The sequence below is a fragment of the Euleptes europaea genome, chromosome 6, assembly GCF_029931775.1.
Source record: "Euleptes europaea isolate rEulEur1 chromosome 6, rEulEur1.hap1, whole genome shotgun sequence".
In the NCBI taxonomy this organism is placed as follows: domain Eukaryota; kingdom Metazoa; phylum Chordata; class Lepidosauria; order Squamata; family Sphaerodactylidae; genus Euleptes; species Euleptes europaea.
Window position 1 is genome coordinate 56,343,626 of NC_079317.1, and position 23,890 is coordinate 56,367,515.

The 23,890-nt window shown below is 43.2% G+C and overlaps 2 protein-coding genes across 2 annotated transcripts in view; both read right to left on the reverse strand.

Annotated features, from left to right (window-relative positions):
* SLC39A9 (solute carrier family 39 member 9) overlaps positions 1-23,890 on the reverse strand; it is a 223,257-nt gene that overhangs the window by 38,577 nt on the left and 160,790 nt on the right. The gene's annotated exons all lie outside the window — the stretch shown is intronic.
* The window catches only part of GALNT16 (polypeptide N-acetylgalactosaminyltransferase 16), a 170,911-nt gene continuing 164,960 nt past the window's right edge, over positions 17,940-23,890 (reverse strand). Inside the window, exon 15 of the mRNA XM_056851413.1 lies at positions 17,940-18,292. Within this exon, the coding sequence (XP_056707391.1) occupies positions 18,155-18,292 (138 nt within the window). The 3' untranslated portion in view covers positions 17,940-18,154. The remainder of the gene's footprint in view (positions 18,293-23,890) is intronic.

The window sequence follows — 23,890 nt, forward strand, 5'->3', positions numbered from 1 at the left end:
CCCACCTTGAGGAATGGCCTGCCTGAGGAGGTCAGGAAGGCTCCCACTCTCCTGGCAAACTGCAAAACCGAATTATTCGGGAGGGCATGCTCAGAGAGTAAGAAGGCTGTATGATAGGGTTGCCAGATCCCTCTTCGCCACCAGCGGGAGGTTTTTTGGGCAGAGCCTGAGGAAGGTGGGGTTTGGGGAGGGCAGGGACTTCAATGCCATAGAGTCCAATTGCCAACGCCGCCATTTTCTCCAGGTGAACTGATCTCTATCGGCTGGAGATTAGTTGTAATAGCAGGAGATCTCCAACTAGTACCTGGAGGTTGGCAACCCTACTATACGTCAATGGAATAGTTTAGAAAGATGCTTTAAAGAAGCAAAAGGGACTGCAATCTATACCACTGTGTACAGTATGTACAACCTGTTGCTCTATATATTATCCTATTATGTAATTCCTGCATTCTTTAACATGTCAAGTTAATAACTTTGTTTCAGTTTTGTTTCAGATTTCTGATTGGTTTTCGATTTCTGCAATCCAAATTCTATTACATTGCTTATTGGAGGTCCTATCCTGACTATTGTACTGACTTACATATAGGGTTGCCAGGTCCCTCTTTGCCACTGGTGGGAGGTTTTTTTGGCAGAGCCTGAGGGGGCGGAGTTTGGGGAGGAGAGGGACTTCAATGCCATAGAGTCCAATTGCCAAAGCGGCCATTTTCTCCAGGTGAACTGACCTCTATCGGCTGGAGATCAGTTGTAATAGCAGGAGATTTCCAGCTAGTACATGGAGGTTGGCAATCCTACTTATACAGTGTAACCCACCTTTAGTCTCACTGAGAGAGGTGGACTATAAATAACATAAAGAAGACACATGTGTGGTTTCTTAAAAAAAAAAAAAAAGCTTAAGTTCCAGTTTCTAATTTATATGCTTGTGAGTTAACATTAATGTTTTGCTAATTTACTGCTGGAGATTTGATTTACACTTTTCTAGAAGAAGGTTTAGTATTAAATCCCATCACCTTTTTATTGCTGGAAGAATCCACAATACAGTTCCAAACAGCCCTGGAGTACCAGAGCGAAGCGACAGGGGAAACTGTTGTGCACAGAGCAGAGAAAAAGAGGAATATGAGTTATAAAGGTACTTATCTTTGGAGCTTTGAATGTAAAGACCAGATGCCTGAATTCTGTGCAGGAAGCAGCTGTTAAATTAGAAGGTCCTCTTGTACAGAGGTCATTTATACATAAATATGTACTGTATTTTATCTGGCCTGGCAATGGCTCATTGTTCAAAGTGTTTTGCATTGGTTCCCATGGAAATGTTACCAGTGGCAGCTGGTATCTATTGAAATCATGTTTTTCAAAATTAAAAAAGAACAAGAAATACTTAGCCATTGGACCAATTATGCCTGTTTCCCAGCAATGGTAGCATAAGTGGATACTAATAGAACTTCTTCCCCCTCTTTCAAGCAGGCCATACAATGGCCTTCCTGAACCTCTCTGTCAAAAAAGACTTTTTACTCTTTCAACTAAAAATTGCCTCCCCAAGTGCCTCATTCAATACAAACTGTTCCTCTGGAGCAGGATCCAGATTGTGGGGGGTGAGGATGCCTGGACACTCCCTGTCCTTGTTCCAATGGGCCAATGAATAGTGGATGGAAGCTTTAGAGAGGGGAGCTTTCAGTGGGAGCTGGATCCACTCATGATAGAGGTGAGCCTGAGTGGCTCCTGCCCTCCCTGTAATGGTCTATAGAAGCTGAAGGGAGGTCCTTAGCTGAACTAGATTCAGCCATGATGGAAGAATGCCAGACTGTTGCCTGCTCTCTTTCTAGTTAGGGTTGCCAGGTCCCTCTTTGCCACCAGTAGGCGGTTTTTGGGGCGGAGCGTTAATGCTATAGAGCCCAATTACCAAAGCGGCCATTTGGGGAGGGACTTCAATGCTATAGAGCCCAATTGGCAAAGCGGTCATTTTCTCCAGGTGAACTGATCTCTGTCAGCTGGAGATCGGTTGTAATAGCAGGAGATCTCCATCTAGTACCTGGAGGTTGGCAACCCTATTTCTAGTGGCCTCATTGATGGCAAGGGAGACGAATTGCCTCCAGACCCGTTGCCTCTGGCCTGTCTCATTATTGCAACAATGTGATTCACTTCAGTCTACTGCATGTTTTTTAGAATTATTGTAGCATGGAGAGATTGTCTCTTCCATTCAATAACATCAGCAGAAATAATTTTGGGGGCGGGGGGGAGGTCACTCAGGGACACTGTAAACCTCTTGCTGACAAGTTGGAAGTACATGTGTCAGGGTACATTAAAAACTAGTAAATTTAGCATTCCAGTAGTTCAAAGACACTCCCCTTGCTCCTGAGTCCCACGCTTCCATCACTAGTTGGCTTGGCTATATTTTACTTAATAAATGAGACTCAAAGATGAGTCTGTTTATCTTGCCAGAAGAAGTTATAGGGCTTGCCAGAAGAAGTTATAAGGCAGCAGTTATGTGCAGCAGCTCCAGGTTGGGAAATACCCAGAGATTTTGGGGGTGGAGTCTGAGGAAGGCGAGGTTTGGAGAGGGGAGGGATTTCGATGCCATAGAGTCCAATTGCCAAAGTGGACATTTTCTCCAGGGTAACTGATTTCTATTGCCTGGAGATCCGTTGTAATAGCAGGAGGTCTCGAGCCACCACCTAGAAGTTGGAAACCCTACAGTAGTAGCCTGATGGAGCTGGGGTCTGGGGCAAGATAAGGCTGCCAGACAAGCCTGGACAAGCCTGGTAGAACTACCCTGAAGCAGAGGCACAGTTCAGCCAACTGAGGTTTTGAAGGGGCAAAAGCAGGCAGGTGAATAGGGTTGCCAGTTCTGGGCTGGGAAATACCTGGAGATTTTGGGGGTGGAACCTGAGGAGGATGGGGTTTAGGGAGGGGAGGGACTTCAATGAGGTATAATGCCATAGAGCCCACCTTCCAAAGAGGCTGTTTTCTCCAGGAGAACTGATCTCTGTTGCCTGGAGATCAGTTGTAATAGCGGAAGGTCTCCAGCCACCACCTGGAGGCTGGCAACCGTACAGGTGAAGGGAACTGTGCTTGTGAGGAAGCCTGTGTGGACTTTGCTGATTCTAATAAAGAGACACTTAAGGAGTACCCTGGCATCTGGTGAGTCCCTCTTGCCCATGGAAGTCACTTATGATGTCCTGCTGCCCAAGTGGGCCCACAGATGTCCAATTTCTTTTAAAAAAGGGCCAGGCTGGCTACCAGATGTCTTGGATGTGGCTTATTGAGCTTGTTTTCTACCACAATACTCTGGTGAATGCAACCTTCAAACATTGTAAAGTGAGCAACCTGTTAAACTTTATAGGTTGGGAGGAGCTGTGGCTCAGTGGTAGAGCATCTGTTTGGCATGCAGAAGGTCCCAGGTTCAATCCCCGGCATCTCCAGTTAAAGGGACTAGACAAGTAGGTGACCCTGGAGAGCCACTGCCAGTCTGAGCAGAGTAGACAATACTGACTTTGAAGGACCAAAGGTCTGATTCAGTATAAGGCAGCTTCATGTGTTCATGTGTTGTATTCGGTAGTGATTTTCCAGTAGTACATGAGAGGTATTTTTGCCCATTCCCTCCTGTTACTACAGGCCCCAACATTGTGTTCAGCATCTTCTGTACACTGAGGGCAGCATTGGAGGGGGGACAACGAAATTAAATAGGAAGAGGAAAGTTCTACTCTAAAGCTAGACACAAGCTTACCGCTCAGCTAATGTATATTTTATTTTGCGGGTCTGTGACCGTAATAAATTATTGATTGATTGAACTTCATAGCTTAACAGGTTGAAAAAAGAGCAGCTGAAGTCTTTACTCTGAGCATATTCTGCATAGTCACAAAAACACATGGATAACCAAGTAAATGAAAAGAGGAAGGAATGGTTTGGGGCGGGGGGAAGTATATGTACCTCATCTTAACTTTGTGGAACCAAATCCTTGCTTCTAATGGGTCGTGAGGCCAGAAAGGAAGAGAGGGAACTGGATGAGTTGGGAGGGGAGTCTAGATAGCAAATTTGGGTTTGCCTCTGGATAATATGCGAAATGGCCATGAAATGCAGCCTGTTTCTTAGTAATTCTATATACCTATAAATATTAAACATAAAAAATAAAATATGCCAATGTTAACTGATGTGAGATTTCTGCATTTGGTAGAAAGTAGCACAGGGTCATTTTCCAAGGGAATCCCAAAAGCTACAAAAGTTTACAATGAGCACACTGTAAAAGTTTTTAAGAACCACGTGCAATAAACCTTTAAGCAGCTCTGGAAGAAAGAAGATGATTTATATCTTTTTATTTTATTTTTTTTGCTGTCAAGTTGCAGCCGACTTATAGCAAGCCTGTGGGGTTTTTAAGGCAAGAGATGTTCAGAGGTGATTTGCCATTGCCTGCCTCTGGATAGCAACCCTGGGTTTCCTTGGTGGTCTCTCATCCAAATATTAATCAGGGCCAACCCTGCTTAGCTTCTGAGATCTGACAAGATTGGGCTGCAAGTCTGTAAATCATCTCTTCCACTAGGGTTGCCAGGTCCCTCTTTACCACCGATGGGAGGTTTTGGGGATGGAGCCTGAGGAGGGTGGGGTTTGGGGAGGGGAGGGACTTCAATGCTATAGAGTCCAATTGTCACAACAGCCATTTTCTCCAGGGGAACTGATCTCTATCGGATGGAGATCAGTTGTAATAGCAGGAGATCTCCAGCTAGTACCTGGAAGTTGGCAACCCTATCTCCCACCCACTTTGTGTGGTTTCCCTGAAATAAATGCTACCCTCCACATTGGGGGGGGGGGGGAGAGAAGCAAATTAAGATTATAGCAGCTTTTGTGTCTGTGTCTGTCCTCCCCAGTTTACATCGAAAGAGCGCTTGATGCAGTGAAAAATGTCACAATCTCATATTTTGCAATGAAAAAGTACAGATGCTACATTGAAGATAGTTGTCTGGCTACTTATTTCAGTTACTCTTAATTCCAAATCTTCTACATTTTTCTTTTTCCTATTCAGATATTTGGAACTATGTTGGGAGCTCATTTAATTCCAGTGAAGTGTGAATTTACAACTGCAGAGCCACTTCCTGTGTTTATTTCTGTCCCAGAAGTAATCCAGTTCTGAAGTGTTTGTGTAAATGCTGCCGCAATGGAGCCCAATTAAAATGCTGAAACACATTTATCAGAAGTGGAGTTTATTCCAGCATCTTAACAGACAGGTTCAGGTACATGCTTTGGTTAAGAAAAGGGGAGGGGAAAAACACAAAACTTGTGTTCACATAAATTACTTTCGGGAAAGTGCAGTTTGTAATGAAAGGAGAGGGGGAAAATAAACCCTTCTAAAAGGATTTCTGTACAGCATTTTTTGGCTCAAGTTAAATGCAAATTCAGTTACACTCGACAAGATTTTATTTTATAAATTCTACACCATCCCTTCTTTCAATCAAAATAAACCACTTTATTGTTGGTTCTTGTTGGTTCTGCAAACTGATAACTAAATTTAACCTTTTAGTTAATCATATTGCTTGAAAGAGCACATGGGAAGTTAAGTTTCCTGCTATATCCATTCCCTGCTTGATCAGAAATTTCATGCACAAAATGTGCTTGTGATTCCCAAAATAGAGATCAGGAAAAATGTGCACAGCACCAAACAAAATATTGGTAAGGTCACTAGGGTTACCATAATCTATTCTTTTACATTGTTTAGATTCAGGTCTTCCCTAACAGGTGATGAGAATATTTACAGCTGACAGGGCCCATCATCTGCTGGGCACCTATGGTTTCATATATGCAACTATCTGTCCCTTAATCCGACCCTTTAAGAGGCCTAAAGGAATGGCACGGACAAACACAAATTAACAATGTAGGGTTATCACTAGGGCTGTGCATATTGATATACCCAAACCGAAAATAAACCCGAAATTAGCCGTTTCGGCAATATTTGGGTAGACCAAATACCAAAACCTGGGAGTTTGCCCGAAGCCGAATAGGCGATTCCCGAAAAAGCTGAATAATTATTTGGCTTTTTCAGGTTCGGCAATTTGCCTTTGCTCAGATGCATGGTTCTGTGCTTTCTTCCATTTTTCTATCTTTGACTGGTTTTGTTAGGGCCCCATAGTTGGGGCCTTTTAAGGCAGGGGGCTGACCAACCATCACCATTCAGTAGGTTAATCTGGATCAAGCATAAGGGTTATTTAAAAGACGGAGTTCACGCAGTCACGTCAGGAGGGATATACCCTCAAACTAAAAAGAACAGCTTGGACAGTTGCTCACACCACCAGGCTTCCGAAGGAGACTTCCTCACCCGTGCGAATGAGCAGTCTCCCTCAGAAGTGGTCGAGACACCTGTGGTCAAGACTTCAGCTGGCTCTGATATTACAACCTCCCCCCACCCCATGAAAACCTGCTTTCAAAAAGAAGGTCGCCCTGGTAGTGGCTTCGTTTCTCTGCACCGTGGCCATCTTTTGAAATCTTGATTACTATAATGAAGGACTGTTCACAGGATGTCATTTGCCACCATAAGAAATGTTTTCCATGCCTTATTTTGCTTGCATTTAAGCCTTTTCCCTCAGTTTGGAAGCTAATTTGCACAGACATCATGCTATGCACCCCAGATACAAAGTGCCAGCCTGCCAATCGGCTCTTTCTGCCCCGTCCTCGGAAACGCTGAACTTCTGAACCTGAACACCGATGGACAGCTTGGCTCACAAATGCCTGGAGGATGGGGCGACCCCTTTGCTGGCCCATAAAATTGGATCCCTTGTCCCAAAGTTCACCAAACTTCAGTGACTGACTAAGGAGAGTCCCTTACAGCAACGCTGCAAATTTGGCGACTCTACCTCCAAAAATGCCCCCCACAGGAGCTTCGAAATAATCTCCACAGACTATAATGGACCCCAAATTTTTGGTGAACCTGGAAATAAAGCCAAAATACCCCTTTATCAGTATGGATATTTGGCTTATTCCAGGTTTACTGAAAAAATTGGGCCCAATAAACCCGAACCCAAAATTTACTGAACTTTTTTTGCCCAACCCTAGTTATCACTTCTTGTCTGAATTTGAAAATAACCACTTAATTACTGTATATGCTTCCTACATAAAGATTACCACATTAAAAATAACATTCATACACACACACACATACAGTGCAATCCTATGCCATTACCCTAGTTACTGATTTCAACAGGCTTCAACTGGAATAATTCTTCATAGGATCACACTGATGGTCACCTATGAGTCATTAGAGAATTTCTGCTTTTGGATGCAGTGCTACCTGTCAACCAGGGGAGAGCTTGGGTTCATTTTTAGAAAGAATTGGCATAAATTGTTGGCTCCTTTGGGTGTTAAATTGTTCCTATACAGTTATAATCCTTGAGTAGGAAGAAGGATGCATGTCTATCTCAGTATATGTTGTCTGCCTGATCCTTGTACTCTGTGAGAAATGCACTTGTTCCATACTTTATAGTATGCACTCATACAGCCTGACTTTACAGTGTATACCTTTTCCAAGATCATGTCAAAGGTGGAAAAATATCAAGTGGAAAGCAGACATAAGCCAGCTCTTATTCAGTAAATTAACCATGTGGCTTCAGATTGAACTGGCAGAAATGTGAGTCTATTGGATCTTTTAAATATCTCTTTAATTGTCATTCTGTCATACTATTTGTAGTATTTCAAGGCTTAGTATGATAATCCACAATGGTCAAGGCCTGAGATCAGAAAAACTGGCTATTGACCAGAAAAACACTTTGAATTTTTTCAAGAATCAAATGGCCTGCTAACCTGTTTAGTAACTGTTAAGAAACCTAAACTTTATTTAATCAGTCATATGAACATGTAATGTTTTGTTGCTATCAAGCAGTTTCCTATGGAAAGGAGAAGCAAGTGCTTGGTTCTTACTACTAAAGACAAACACAAGTTAAATGAAGCACAGTGTATGACCTTAAAATTACAGACTGACAAACATCTCCTTTTATGGTATAAAACTTCATGCTGAAAAAAAGCCATAAATCTAACAGTCTACATGGCCACCCCTCAAATTCAACCTACTCTGAGTTTAGCAGCAGCAGCAGAAGTGTCATCTGCTGAAGCTGGAGGGTGAGAGATTAAAAACAGAGGAAAGTATTTCTTCACACATACAGTTAAATTGTGGAACTCCCTGCCCCAGGATGTGGTGATGGCTGCTAACTAGGGAGACTTTAAGAGGGGAGTGGACATGTTCATGGAGGATAGGGCTATTCATGGCTGCTAGTAAAAATTGATTCTATTAATGATGCATACCTATTCTCTCTAGGATCAGAGGAGCATGCCTATTATATTAGATGCTTTGGGACACAGGCAGGACAATGCTGCTGCAGTCGTTTTGCTTGTGGGCTTCCTAGAGGCACCTGGTTGGCCACTGTGTGAACAGACTGCTGGACTTGATGGACTTTGGTCTGATACAGCATGGCCTTTCTTATGCCTCTGATTTCCCTTCACGACAAGCCATACAACCTTGAATGTCCCCAGTTAGGTCCTCATTTTAAGATCTGCCCCTTATAATATTTGAAAGTGGGAGTACACATGGTAAGAACTGCCTGCTGTTGGATTTAATGACAGCTACAATGGAGTCCACCAAGGTAAGAGTGGATGGACCTGTACTCAGCCTAATATTTTCCTCACCCAAATCCAACAAGAGAATGACAGCTTCAGATACCGGCAGCAGAAAAGGCTCATTATCAGACATTTCCTTATGTTACAAACAGACTGTTCTCAGCAGTACTCCTCCTTCAAAACCATCCTCTAACTCCACACACAAGATTTCATACATCTCAAACTAATCTTTGTTAAGCTCAGTGTCAAAATGTGCAGTGATGGGTGCAATAGTCCTCTCACATGTTTGTATCAGCTCAGGGAAAATTTAAGCATGACTAAGGTGGTATCTTTAGAGACAGAATATATTACTTTAACATTTCGCACTGGAAAGGTGTGAAAGCCAGTTCAGACATGCATGGAGAGGTGGTGCAGCCTTTGTATGGATACTGTGTGGAAGTGTCCCCATCAGAAAACAGCAGACACATCAATAACTACTACTACTACTTCCTCTTCTTCTTCTTCTTCTTATTATTATTATTATGCCTTAGCCTTTTAAAAAGCCCTGGAAGGCACTGGCAAACCACCTCTGGTAGTCTCTTGCCATGAAAACCCCAAAAAGGGGTCGCCATAAGTTGGCTGCGACTTGACGGCACTTCACACACACAATAATATTTTAATAGTTTGGCTTCACTTTCTGTTGTAGCTAGTTTGCGATTGGCCCACCTCATGGCAGCCATTTTCTGGTGGTACTGCCTACCCTATCTCAAAATTCTGATGCCTGTAGGCTCAGAAAGTTTGGGGACCCCTGATTTACCATAACAAAGAAAGGCCTTCTTTTGTTTATCTAATGAACATCCAGCAGTTCTGAAGATGGGATGATTGTAAGGCCATACAGTCTGCATAGCAGAATCCACATATTTTGCAGTAGGGGGTGGGGAATTCCATTCTGCCCTTGCAGTTTTCTATGAATGCGCAGAAGTAGAAGAGGAGGAAATTGCTGCATACTTAGATTCTTTCTGTATCTCATTAGATTCTACATAGTTTTTATGCGTGGGACGGTGAGTAAGGAGTAAGGCTTTGGGAATGTAACAGAAGATGACTATATGTGCATGTATGTTTGAAATGGCCATTCCCTCTTTGAGCGCATGAATCTGCACATGCTGTGAGTTTATCTAGTATAATATTCTTCTGATCTGTTAAGTTCCATTAAAAATAAAGGATACTTTATAAGAGAATAATACTGTTACTACATATACAATGCTTCAAGTTTTTGATCATCCAAATTGGACTATGGCAATTTCTTAGTGAATTTTTCTGACACTTAAAAAGAGTTGCTTTGGAGAATCCATATCCATTTCATTCAATTTGTATCCTCAGTATCAATATGAAGCCCCTTACTCCAATCCTGACAAAGTGAGCCCAAAATATATGTATAAGTGGAGGACCGATGAGACTTATGAGGAGGATTCCTGTCCCGTCCCCCGTCCCCCCGCCACTCACTGGCCAGCCCACTTCCATCTGCCTGGCTCATACGATGGCAGCTGCTGTAGCAGTGGGGAGGTCAGTGGCAGCTCCTGCTCCTCCTTGCCCATCCACCCACAGTGCTGGTGGTGGGCCTGTGGTTCCTGCTACTCCTCACCTACCGTGCATTGCCAGCAACAGGGGCTCTTGATCCTCCTTGCTTGGCTGCTGCCCTGGCTGGTGTAGTGGCAATTCCTGCTTTTACTCACCTACCCAGCGCATATGGCAGTGGCTCCAGCTCCCCCTTCTTCCCCTTCTGCTTGCCAATCCATCCACGCAGCTGGAGTGGTGGCAGCTCCAGCTCCCTCTTGCACCCACTTGTGGTCCATGGGGGTGCTCTATTATCTTGTCTGCACAAGTGCAATGTTCCTTTATTTTGGAAGGGGATTTATCCCCCTCCCTTTTAACTTTTCTCATTTTTCTGCAACCCTGGGGGATGCCAGGTCCACAGATGAATACCCTCTATTTGGACCCAGCCTCATTCTCAGGGTTTATTGATCCCCATGAGGCCAGTTTCAGAATTAGATATAGGATGAGGGGGAAAGGTTACCTTGTGACTTCTCTAATGTTGAAAAGGCTGCTTCCCAGTGGCATGAACATCATTTTCTTAAGTGAGAGTGGAGACAGACATGCTTGAAACCATTTTCTAATTTCAACATATATCAGGGACTCAAAGAGGATGGTTCTCTGCTTTAGGACCTTTTACTTTCCCAGGGTGCCCCCTGTGATGTACAGTTCAGCTCTGTCAGTTTACACTTGACCAGATCTTTCACATTACCCAAGTCACCTGTAGCCAGTGGTGACTGAGAATAGCAGCATGGAATTACCCCCACACCATGTCAAGCATTCTCCTTGTGCTTTGAGCACCAAATTACAGGAGTAGGAAAGGTTCTATACAGACAATCCAGTAAGGGAACCTGAAATTCTAAGAATGAATGAAATATTGCAATCCACCAGAAAATAAGTTAGTTTAATTGATCCCTTAGGAGAGGGAGGACCCTGATGCACACAATGGCTACTCCAAGGTCATTTCACGCACTACATAGGAGCAAACCAGCCCTTCCACAGGATGTAATTTGATAGCTGGCTCCATGGAAATCCTGGCTCCATGGCAAGGGTACATACATGTTCACAAACACAGGTTTGTTGCATTCACATTCTTAGCCATATGCTTAAAAAAAAATCCGCCTCTCCCAATATACACCTCAGAGAATGCTACTCTCTGCAGGAATGAATCTTTTGGAGATCCCTGGCCCCAAAACAATGCAGCTGTCCTCAACCAGAGCCAAGACTTTTTCGGCCCCATTCTGGTGGAACTCTCTGTCCAATGAGACCCGGGCCCTGCGGGATTTAGCTCAATTCCGCAGGGCCCATAAGATAGAGATGTTCTGCCAGGCTTATGGTGGAGGGCAGCGCGTCAGTATAAATCAAGAGCCGGCCTCCTTTCCCTTCCTTCCCTTCCGTTCCCCTCCATGGTCCTGTATATTATCCCCTTCCTTCTGTCCTTCCCCTTCCCTCTCTTCCTCTTTCCCTCTGTTCATTCGTCTCCATCCTCTCACCTCCCCCCGGAAAGAGTAACACCAATAGTGGGCACTGCTGCACGGCCATCTTGAAACAACATCCTCCCTAAAATGGAGTAGTTGGGGACCTTTTAAGATGATTAGTTGTGTTTTAGATTGGTTTTAAACGTATACTGTATTTTCATATTTGCATGATGCTAGCCGCCCTGAGCCCAGCTTGCTGAGGGAGGGTATACATAAAATGTATCATCATCATCACTGTTACTATTACAAGTTGCCCCAAAGTCACAGAAGTGGATCACAACAGATTATGTGAATGCCACTGTTTTAACATCTGTACAAATGCAAAGCAGATGATTAAAAGCCGAATGTATGCATCTGTTGCTTTGATCCTAAAGGCATTGGGCACTATCCACCATAAGACAGTTATAACTAAATCCCAATGAAAATTGTGGAAAGGGATTTGCGGTGGAATGAGACATTGAATGATTTCAGGGGGACTTAGTTTAGATTAATTTGTGCCCAACATTTGGAAATAAGCACCAATTAAATCAAAGGGGCATGCAAGCTAAACCTATGTAAATTTGTTTGGAAGTAAGCACCACTGAATTCTCAAGTAAGTTGCTGCAACTTAGGACTGTAACTTTGCTATATATTAACGGTCCTGATCCTGAGCCGCATGTGCACGGGAGCTTCCTCCCTTTTTCTTTGCTGAGAAAGACAAGCAGCAAACAAAGTGGAGAATGAGTGCTTTATGCACCACATTTCCTGTCAAACAAGACCTAGGGAAATCTCTACGTATGAGGAATTCCATGGATCCTTTGTATAATGGTCACTGTAGTTAGGATTGGAGATACATCCAAGCATATTCAAGTACATTGTCTACTGGTAAAGGGCAAAAAATAAGAAAGCTTCAAGGCTTTTATATTTCGCACTTTTCCAGATTTAATTGGCCAATGGGTTTTTTAAAAAACATTTAAATAAATTATGACACAACAATGACTAACAGCATTCTCTGCTGTCTTTGTACAATGTGCCAGCCACAGAACATGGTAGTTTGTCCTCATTGGAGATATCTTGGGGCAGAGTTCCATCTTCTTGTCCCAAAGCAAATACAGCTAGACTGTAATATGCCACAGTTGGAAATATTTGGATCTTGGTGTCAGAGAAAGAAGCTCTGCATGATTTTTGCCATTAATGTAAATATTAATGGACCAAAACATGATGGGAAAGCTCATGTCTTTGAGCAGTTTAACAGCACTTTGGATACTATGATCCTCTCCTGTATTTCATCTAAATTTCCATTCTTGAAGGAAATGGCAGTTTGGCCTACCATTAATCCGGGGGGCGGGGAACCAAGAACCCACTAAAAGCCTCTAAGAAAAAAACAAGGCATTGAGGAAAGAAACTCCCAGTTCAGCTTTTAAAGGGAATGAAGATTAGTGAGCCCCAATTTAGCAAAACAGTTCACAGCAATTAACAATTTTGGAATCTTCCCAAAGAGTTGGGAAGTTAGTACCACTGATTAAGGCTTGGTATTTATTGAATAAAATTTTAATGAGTGCCAGATAGAATTGAGATTCTTGTTGAGGAGCAATCTGGATTTTGGGTGAGTGGGAGATCAACAATCCAAAGTTTTATTGTGCTGTTCTTCCTTGCTCAAAATATTTCAAGGCAAGAGAGACACTTAATTGCACCTCACTATATTTTTAAACTCTACTAATAGAGAACACCTTTGATATAAGATAGTCCCATGAAGGACTGGAACGGCTGAATCTGCAAATGTATAGCAATGTGTCCTTGGGACAGTGCTAACCTCAGCACACAGTCTCAGTCCCACCTAACTTGCATCAGTGGGCATTTGGGGAAGTGATACTGACAAAATGCCTCATTCAGGCTTGATTTGATCTAGAACTCACTTATTTGTCTTTTTGATGGTCCATGGTATCCGTAAAACTCCTCCAACACCACATTTCAAATTAATCAAATTGCTTCCTGTCAGCTTTCTTCATTGTCCAACTCTCACACGGGGTAACGGGGAATACTATGATATGAATTATCTTGATCTTGTTCACCAGTGCCAGATCCTTACACTCAATAATCTTTTCTAGTTCCTTCATGGCTGCCCTTCCCACTCTCAGTCTCGTTCTGATTTCTTGGTTGCTGTCTCCCTTTTGCTTGATGATGGAACCAAGAAATAGAAAATCTTGAACAATTTTAATCTCTTCATCGTCAACCTTAAAATTGTGTAATTCCTCATTAGTTGGCAAAGGGAATTCCTCCCAAGTAAATGCCAAAAGGACTGCAGAGTATGTAGTAATCTGTGCCAATGGCAAAGGGATAAACTGCCAAAGCTGTTGGCACCCTCTTTCACTTTGCACCAGGTTTAGGAATGAATCAGCAAATACTCTGAGTTCATGCAAGGAATGATGTGCATAACTTAGGCATGTATTCAAAGGTGTCGAGAAACACTTTCAGGAGCATGCATGTTCTGTAAAGAGGGATAAGCAGTAACTTCTTCAGCTGTAAGAGGGAGATTTTGGATAGTTTGCTGCCATGGGCCAAATGCAAACCCACAAGCAACCATTTTAGAATTGGCCCTTCAGAATAAGAATTATTTTCAAGAAAAACAGGTTGCTTACCTGTAATTCTGGGATGGAGCCGAGGCATTGCATGCTGGTTCAAGCTGGCATCTCCATCTAAAAGGATCAGGTGGTGAGCGATATGAAAGACCTCCACCTGAGACCCTGAAGAGTCTCCATTGCCTGTCAGGGTAGATAATACTTACCTTGATTGATTGTTGGACTCGGTTTAAGACTGCTTCATGTATCATGTATGTGATGTTCTTCAAGGGGCCATTGGAGCATTCCCACATATAAAGTTTTCCACCAGCACAACAGCTACTTTGGAACATTCTAGAGCTCTGAGGGAGAGTTTTGTGCATGCCTTGAGGGAAATGCATCAAGTCCTGCTCAGTTCCTTCAGACTGCCACAAGCAACTTCCCTAGTGTCAAGACAGACAATAGCAGACCCAGAGTAGCAAAGAAGAAGGGTTGGCTATGTGACTAAATGGATGACCATTCTTAAGAACATCAATTAGAGGTAAGCAACCTGCTTTTCATTTTTGTGGTTTCTGTACAATCATTCATAGCTGACTCACCTGGAGATGAATGCTGGTGACACATTTGGAGGAAAGATCTGGGTAGCCTGCCCAGCATTAGCCTGGCCCAAACATATAGGGGACAGTGAGAGACAAATGTAGACAGTTGCCAGTGTTGTACCACTAGAGTTCTGGGAGTGGTAAACCATTCAGGAAGGCAGAGGATGCAGATACTGCTCTTGTAGAATGAGTGCCACTCCCCTATGGCAATGGCTGTCCAGCAAATTGGTAGAACACATTAATGACCTTCACTATCCATTTGGACAGCTAGTGAATTTCAATGACAAGGGTCTCAGCAAGACATTTAATTAGTTCCAGGTAAAATTAGACATCCTTGGAAGATGATGGTTGCTAATTCCCCACAACATGGTCCGTGATGAGCTAGAACACCATGTGCTCTTTTAAACTGGCAATCTATATGTTAAACTCTTTAGCTGAGATCTCATGTAATGATAATAATGATGATAATAAAAATAATATTCAATTTATACCCTCCCCTCTCTGGCCAAGCCGGGCTCAGTGTGGTCACCAACGTGGTTAATATACACAGACGTTTAATTATAAAAATCAAAACATTAAAACATTATAGTATGCGGCAATTCCTCTAATTCTGATTTTGACACCAATTTATCCCTGTAGGGAGATATGTTATTGCAATGGATATGGACTGTTGTAAAATATTGTCCATATATCATATCTCGTGGGGGTGGGGGAGGTCAATGGACTAAGACTGGATAAGGTCTGTAGGAAATTGAGAGTAATGTCCCACAAGGCCTGAAGGAAGCCAAGGGGAAGGGGAAGGGAGGAGAAAAGGAAGGGGTAAAGGAAAAAAGGAAAGGGAGGCCAGCATTCTGATGGTACCGTTGCTGTCCTAAGGCCTGGCGGAACATCTCTGTCTTACAGGCTCTTTGGAATTCAGCTAAGTCCCACAGGGCCCGGGTCTCTTGTTCCTTCATCAAGAGTACAAGATCAGTAGCAATTGTGCTCTTGTTGAAGGAGCGCTGAAAGACATGTAGGGAATTTTTATGTGAGTAATAAAATATATGTTATTACTTTACTTGCACCATCAGCCTTGGCCTTGTTTTTTAGTCTCTAAGTGATGGTACGACCCTTTTATTTTCTCCAAGACTAAAGAGGAGACATAGTTCATGAACCATCAGTGGAACCTCTAGGGTTGCCAGCTCCAGGTTGTAAAATACCTGGAGATTTTGGGAGTGGAGCCTGAGGAGGGTGGGGTTTGTAGAGTGGAAGGACTTCAATGCCATACAATCCAATTGTCAAAGCAGCCATTTCCTCCAGGGGAACTGATCTCTGTCACCTAGACTTCAGTTGTAATAGCTGGAGATCTCCAGTCACCACCTGGAGGTTGGCAACCCTAGGAACCTCTGCAATTTCAGAAGGCCAAGCCAGACTGGAATGCTTCACCTCATTCTTTCCCGCCTTGGTCTTTAGAGTTGCCCAGCACTGAGGCATTAAGTTCTCTCTGGCACTTGGCTAGAGTCAGAGGAGTGTGGGATGGTGGCATGGGCATGGATTATAAGAAACTGGTGTGTGTGGGATAGAACTGCAAAAACCGATAATAACTCACTGGCTCATTATGATGGAGCCTCAGAGGCACTGAGCTTGGCATCAAAAACCAAGGGCAGGGTTGCAGAATAGAAGGGGAATAAGTGTTCTGTCCCAGAGCAGAGCAAAGAGTCATGATATTCAATTCTATCAGCCTGCTTGGTAAATTTCAAATAATGAGGGCACAAGTCTACTTTGTTTTATGGCTTTCACCCAAAGGAGAGAAAAGGCGTCATCAGAAACAAGAACTTGGCCACACAAGTGCGGCAATATTTAAATATAAACCACTGTGTGATGGGCTGAAAAAGAAATCACCTCGAGAAATGCAGATGCAGACAAAAATCCACCTATTCCTAGAAATCAACCTACTGCATTGAAAAAGCTCTAAGCTCAAAACAGAAACAAGCTAGCTAAAGCTAAGGAAAGAAATTCCTGAGGAGATTTTTGTGAGACAAACACTCACATTGCCATTAATACGGCAGTGAGGAGAGAACTGAGTGGGAAGTGCTGGCTGGCTCTTCTTTTTAAAGGCATGCACAGAGAGGCAAAGCACTCCTTTTAGGAAGAGGGCTGGAGTGCCAGTTTTTTCTCTCGAGCTCTACAATGCTTCAAAGCTGCTTTTGTGCAGGCACAGAGTGACCCCACATCATATCTGACCACACAGAAGCCATGGAGATCATGGTAATTACAAAAAAGGTTGCTTTCATCATTCTCATGAATCCCAAACACATTTTAGCGAAGGCCAAATAAAGGAATACATCTTCTCTGTAGAACTTTCAGGCACTCCTCACTTAGCTCAGAGAGCACCAACACAAAAGTGTTGTCAGCTTGGTGTCAGAGAATGCCTTCTGGATGATACTTTTTTAATAGATAGTTCTGAGCAGCTGCTGTATCAGATTTGTCAGTCCTGAGAGTAACCTCCAGTAACATTTCTGTTACAGCTTAGGCAGTAACTTTCCAAATGTTGTTTTGTTAAAAGTAAAATTTAAAAGATATGTGTGTGTATAAAACATCAATTATGGCATGTGTAGAATGTGAGAAAAGACCTTTTCTTCACGTAATTTAAAAAAAAAGTACTTTAAGCCTCAAGGATTAAGAAACAGACCACACTGTTTAGCTGGCGAAGGATGGTTGTGACTTTTTTCCTGCAATACCACCAACTTTTCAAATACCGGTACATAAAAAATGAGCCTTGCAGAGAATGAAGAAAACATTGATACACAACCAAAACAGTAAAAACACAGAAACACAACCAAAATAGTGAAAATCCTATCTTCTTTCATCATTCCTTCATTGTCTATCACCCACAACGTTTGCACAAACTTTGCTATAAAGCATTTTGTACAACACATATGCAAAATGAGAGGTTGAGGGCATGTCTGAAAGCCTGCGAAGCCAAACAAATCCATCAGCAGTTCACATTAAGCGTTGTCACCGAGCAATGGAAACAGCTCCTTAAATCCACAGACCAGCCCAAGTTTCCCTCGAAGGAATGGAAGGAAAGAACTGTCAGTCTGTCAGATCTAAGTTTTGGTTACTGGACTGTGCCCGTCTCCAGCCTTCAACTGTTAATTTTCCTATGGTGGTACTCACAGTGGGAAACAGGGAAACAAATGGACCATTTCCAGTGATGATTACTCACATGGCGGAGTACTTCATTAATGAATCCAAAAAAACCTGTAATTTCAACTGAAATGGTTACTGGCTGAGGTTCACAATCAAAATACTTAGGGTTTAAAGATAATCAAACTTCATCCCCCACCCTAACCCCTTCCATTCCCAGAGTCTCATGCAAAAGCAACAGAAGGTTGCTTGGCAACCATCATGTGACTTGGAGCAGCTCCCACTGTTGGCCCAGAATATTTGACTGGCAGATGTTGGTCACTAATTTGCTGGACTGGCTTTCTAAGCACAGGCCGCTGACAAAGTGCTGGATGAAGTTGCCTTTCATCTTCCATTTCTGCAAGTGGGAGACAGGGAAGAAGGGAGGGAAGAGAAAGACAACAGTGAGAAATGAAAGATTACCCCTGAGAACTCTTCAAGAGATGACATTATCTTAAAGTCATGTGGAATCCCAGTGTTTTAGCATGGATAGGATGCAACTGAAGTGACAGCAACTTGCTCAGGATCATGAAAGATATTCAAATCTGATGGTCCACATGTCCCGCCATCTTGAAATTCTGGTAGATGTATAAAAGATTCAAGATTTTCATAACTCAGTGTGACTACCTAGTCACAAAAGGATCCAAGGCCTCACAGCATCTATCGGTAACACCTGAGGCAGCCAGGCTTGGTCTGGTTAAGGGGATGGCACATGTGGGGGATAGATGAAGGTTCCAGGAATGATAAATATAGCTGCTACCACCATAGTTTTAACTTACAAGAAGGGAAATACATCAGATTTTCTCCCTCCTGGTTTGTACAAGAAAGATCTCAACTTTCTCGGGCACTCTCTTTTACAGGTTGCGCCATCTAGTAGACCTGAATGGCCATGGGCAAAACAAACCCCACACTCCTAGAGTCCCTCTTCTCTAGGGTGGCATTGCCCGCCACTGCTTGGAGCCTTGTGTACTTACCAGAAGTTCTTACTCAAAGCAATAAAGGGTGGTATTGTCAGAAGCTCTACGGCTTGTCACTTCTGGGGCAGGTCTAAGAACTGCCAAAAACTCTATGATTTTACCACAGAGTTTCCAGCATCTCCTAGGCCTACCCATTGTCAGTTCCAGTAAGAATTTTCACTAAGAACATGAGGCTGCAGTTAAAAAAAAATATCCCATGATGCCGCAGTCTGGCTTTCCAAAGTCTCTACCAGAGGTCTTTCTCAGCCCTACTAAATTATTTTAACCAGAGAGTTTGGAAACTGAATCTCAGACTTTTTACATGCACAGCAGGTGATCTATGAGCTATGGGTCCTCTATCTTTTTATCCTCACAACAACCCTGAGAGGCAGGCTAGGCTGAAACAACAGGACTGGCCCAAGGTCACCCAGTGAGCTTCTTGGCCAAGTAGTGATTTGAACCTGGGTCTTCTCAGTCCTATTCATCGCCATAAGCAGTGCACCATGCTGGTTGTTGTGAGCATAGTGCTGCTTCTTTTCTCTGTCTGATGCCCTTTACTTTTCTTGCTAAGATCTCATCTCCACTGTGCTGGCCTAAGGCTAGGTAGGGAAAAACATCACCACCACAACAGCAAAAAATCCCCTGTGTGCATTCAAGCAATTTCAGATGAGGCCTCATATGTCCTTATCTATGCTTTCTGAACTGTGTCCTTGGAAATGCTCCTGCAGGACTGGACGTGAGGAAAAATTAAGGAAATCAAGCCCACTACTTCCTGCTAACTAATTACAAGATGCAATCCCTGTAGAAAAGAACAGTTCCCTACATGTACTCTCTGCTCCCAGTTCTAGCACTAAAGCACTCCCTCACCTTACTTTTCCATTGAAATAAGAGGTTGAAAGGGAGTCTGTGGAAACAACTGCTGTGCTTTCAAGTCATGCAATTAACTGAGAAGTTCTTTTGTTCGGTGTCATTCATTCATTCATTCATTAGCGGAAGGAAGAACCCACTTGCTGGGTGTCCTGCTGCTGCGGGCCATTTCTAAAGAATGGGCAACTGGTATCAATTCTGCTGAAAGTGTTTTACAGATCAGTGGGCCTCTAATCCCAAGAATGTTGAAGAAGGCAGTGGTGAGACTGCTGTTAAAGAAGCCATCGTTCCATCCTTTAGATCTAGCCAACTACCTCCCAGTCTCGAATTTGCCGTTTCTGGGCAAGGTAGTCGAATGGCAGAGCAGCTACAGAGACTATGCTGGTCACCCTCACAGACGATCTCCATAGTCAGCTGGATTGAGGCGTGTCTGTGCTGCTGTTGTTAGATTTTTCAGCAGCATTTGACACAGTTGACCATGACCTATCGACTCACCACCTTGATGACGTTGTAGTACTTGGGATAGTCCTGCGAGAGGCGATTCTCTCCCCAATGTTGTTTAACATCTATATACGCCCCCTCGCCCAGCCAGTCAGGAGTTTCAAACTAGGTTGCCATCAATATGCAGATGACACCCTGTTGATGGACAGCCGGCCAGACACCATCCCAGAAAATCTGCCCAGATGCTTGGAGGCTGTAGTATACCCACCTGAAACTGAACCCATCAAAGATGGAGGTCCTGTGGCTGAGCCGCGGGGGGGGGGGGGCAGGGGGGAGATACTGCTCCTAACTCTTGACAGAGTGCAATTGATCCCAGCTGCTTCCATCAAGAGTTTGGATGTGACTCTGGATGTTGTAAATGCATGTAGTGTTTACATCATATGTATTGACTGCTGGAAGCTGCTCTGGGCCAGCTTTGCCGGGAAAGGTGTAGGGTAGAAATAAAAGAAAATAAAGGAATATGCATAGCCTTAAACAGGAAAGGGTAAACTCTGACCCCTGCCAGCCCCAGCTGACTACCCTGGCTGGTTTCTACAGGTGTCAAAGCATGATCACAGTGAGTGTTGTTATCATGCCTGCTGGCAACCATATCTAGTTCTGAAATAAAGCAACTTATGTACCAGTGCCCACCTTCATGTCATAATTTCACATCAGAGTACAGGCAAAAGTGTGCTGAAGAGGGACCTATCCTATGGTCAAGCAGACTGCTTCTGCAAAACAATGTGAGGCAACTCAGGAGAGGCATAGGTAAGAAAAAACACCAATGCTGGCATTTTGTATAGGACCTGATTAGAAAACAGGTGCTTGCTTTGCAAGCTGATGCATGGGATTTTGGGCTCACAATAATGGCAGCTGAGGAAAGAACCGTGTTCCTGGATCCTCTGGTTCTATTTTCAACCAGCAAAGCTGCAAGCTATTGGTCTCAAATGTACTACTATTGTACTTTTTATCATGCACTTTTCAGAATGGATGCTGGTGAACAATGGTGGGTGCCACTAATAGAGTGGGCTATGCTTAATATTGGAGAGAATTAAACTGGCTGCTGGATTTTGCTGCTGCTGCAAGAGTCCTCCATGCTACTGAGAAAAAGATTTTGTAAAGACACCTAAAGGGAAATTGGTGACCTAGTTCCACAGCACTCTGGGGTAAATTTGGTCACCGGCAGAGAGGAAGTCATATCTGGGGACATTCACACAGTCCTCATTTCAGTTCTGAGAGTCTTCCCAAAGTATCTGCTGTGACAGTTTTTACAGACTCTCCTACATTAGCTAGATCTCTTGGGAAACGGAAGCTTGTGTTTTCTACAGATGAAGTGAAAGAGTCCATAGGACAGAGATGAGGGATAGAAAACCCAGAATGAGTCCAGGTTGTCTCCTCCTTGACCAAGACGAGGTTCCTCCTTTGCCTCTTCAGTTGCAAAGTGACAAAGAAGTTTGGCAAACACAGTTTCTCCATCCATAAGTACTAACAGCAGGGACTGAGCTTGCTGTAGCAATGCAAGGCTGTCCCCACCAGCAAAAGCCTGCCTGTGTTTTAAGATGTCTTGTTCTGCAGGGCTATGATAGCTGCAGTAAAGGCCTTTTCACTAGTGGCCACCAGACTGGACTTCGTGGCCTCATGAGGCTCTTTAGGCCTTTCACTCCTGGATATCTGGAGACTGGCCAAGATTTTTAACCTCAGAAGGCTTTATTTCTTCTCCATGACTTGATGTTATTTTAATCTGTACTTTTGGTTTTATTTTATTTCCAGTTGTTGCTTTTACCATTGATTCTACAATTGCTGATTTCATTCACTACTTTTGGTTTTATTTTACTTCCAGTTCTTGCTTTTATCATTGATTCTACAATAGCTGATTTCATTCACTACTTTTGGTTTTATTTTACTTCCTGTTGTTGCTTTTACATTGATTCTACAATTGCTGATTGCATTCACTACTTTCACTGGCTCTGAAGCTTTTTAAAATTAGCTTAAAATTCTTTTTACCACCAATTATTGTAGAATTTTCTGGTTGTTTTTAAATTTTATTGCTTCAAAATACATTTATCAAAGTTTTACTATTTATTTGCTGCGATATTTTGCAGATGTTCACCAACTCAATTATTTATGGTAAAAAAAGTAGAGTGTGCATTTCCCCAATAATAAATCAATCTCAAATACAAATACAGCCAGCAAATAGCCCACTCCAAAATAATGGCAGCACTAGAACAGTTCACCAATAATCAATTAAATACAAGGTCCTCGTTCATAAACTATCTTTGGACAGGCTCCAGACACCCTTTTTCTGTCTTGCAGCCCTGGAAGGACAGGCAGGAAGGATCCTTCCTCACGTTTCCAGGAGGCTGTTCCATAGCAAGCAGGCAGAAGTGGGGAAAGCCTGCATATGCAAAGCAGCAGCAGACCAAACCTTTATACTCTGGCACAGCTTCCTCTGTAGGAACAACACTGTGATCTCCATGCTCCTTGGATCTGTCGCCTACCACACAGGCTTTATTTACTTGTGGCTAAATAACAATTACAGAAGATCCTCCTGTACCAGGGATCGTTAACTTTTCCCCACCTACATTTTCAACATGCATGTAGAGATGCAGCCAGAAAACAGCTGTGAGCACACCTCACACAACTCAGATGAATCCACTGCTCATCTAGATAAGCTCTTAAGGCTCAGGTCTGCTTGCACGTTGCAATGATGTAGAAAAGAGTAGGAGTCCAGCAGCACCTTAAAGACTAACAAAATTTCTGGCAGTCTTTAAGGTGCTACTGGACTCCTACTCTTTTCTACTGCTAGTGGCAGACTAACACGGCTACCCATCGTGATCTATTGCAAAGATGTGTGATCTTCAGCCATTTCCCAGCTCCTTCCAAATGTGCATTTTAAGGAAAAAGTCACACACAAAGCTGTCCTGTACTTCCAAAACAATGTCCAGCATGGCCCTTCCACACAGGATTTCTATATCCCAATGACAGAATGGAGAACAGGCATCAGGAAGAGCAAAGCAGTTCAGAGCAGCCATTCCATTAACATGCTGCTTCTGCAAGATTGGTTCCCTGCAGCATTTGTGTTTCTTTCAGTGGCATTTGAACCATTCATGGCTTGTACATGCGTCAGAATTAGAGGCCAACGGCAAGTGCCTGTCGTTTTCTCTGCATACTATTGGTGCAAGAATGCTGCCTGAATCTAATGCTCTCTCACTTGCATTGCCCAGGAGGGAACTGGAGAGAGAAGCATCCCAGAATCCAAGGTGAGTGAATTCAGCTTTGAGGCAGATCTCAAGGTTGTTGTACATTAGCATTCAAACCTATTAGGGAAAAGGCATTGTGTGTGTGTGTGTGTGTTAATGCTGTCAAGTCGCTTCTGACTCATGGTGACCCTAGGAATCAATGTACTCCAAAACATCCTATCTATTAACAGCTTTGCTCAGGTCCTGCAAACTGAAAGCTGTGGCTTCCCTTATAGAGTCAATCCATCTCAAGTTGGTCACATCTATTTAGGATTATATTTGTCAATTAAACAAATATGCACACATGCACTCTGAGCAGATTTACAGACTGTTTCTTCAGTCAGAGATTTTCACCAATCTCCCCTATAATTTGCTACCCACCTCTGGAATTCGATATCTCTGATTTCATCTCTT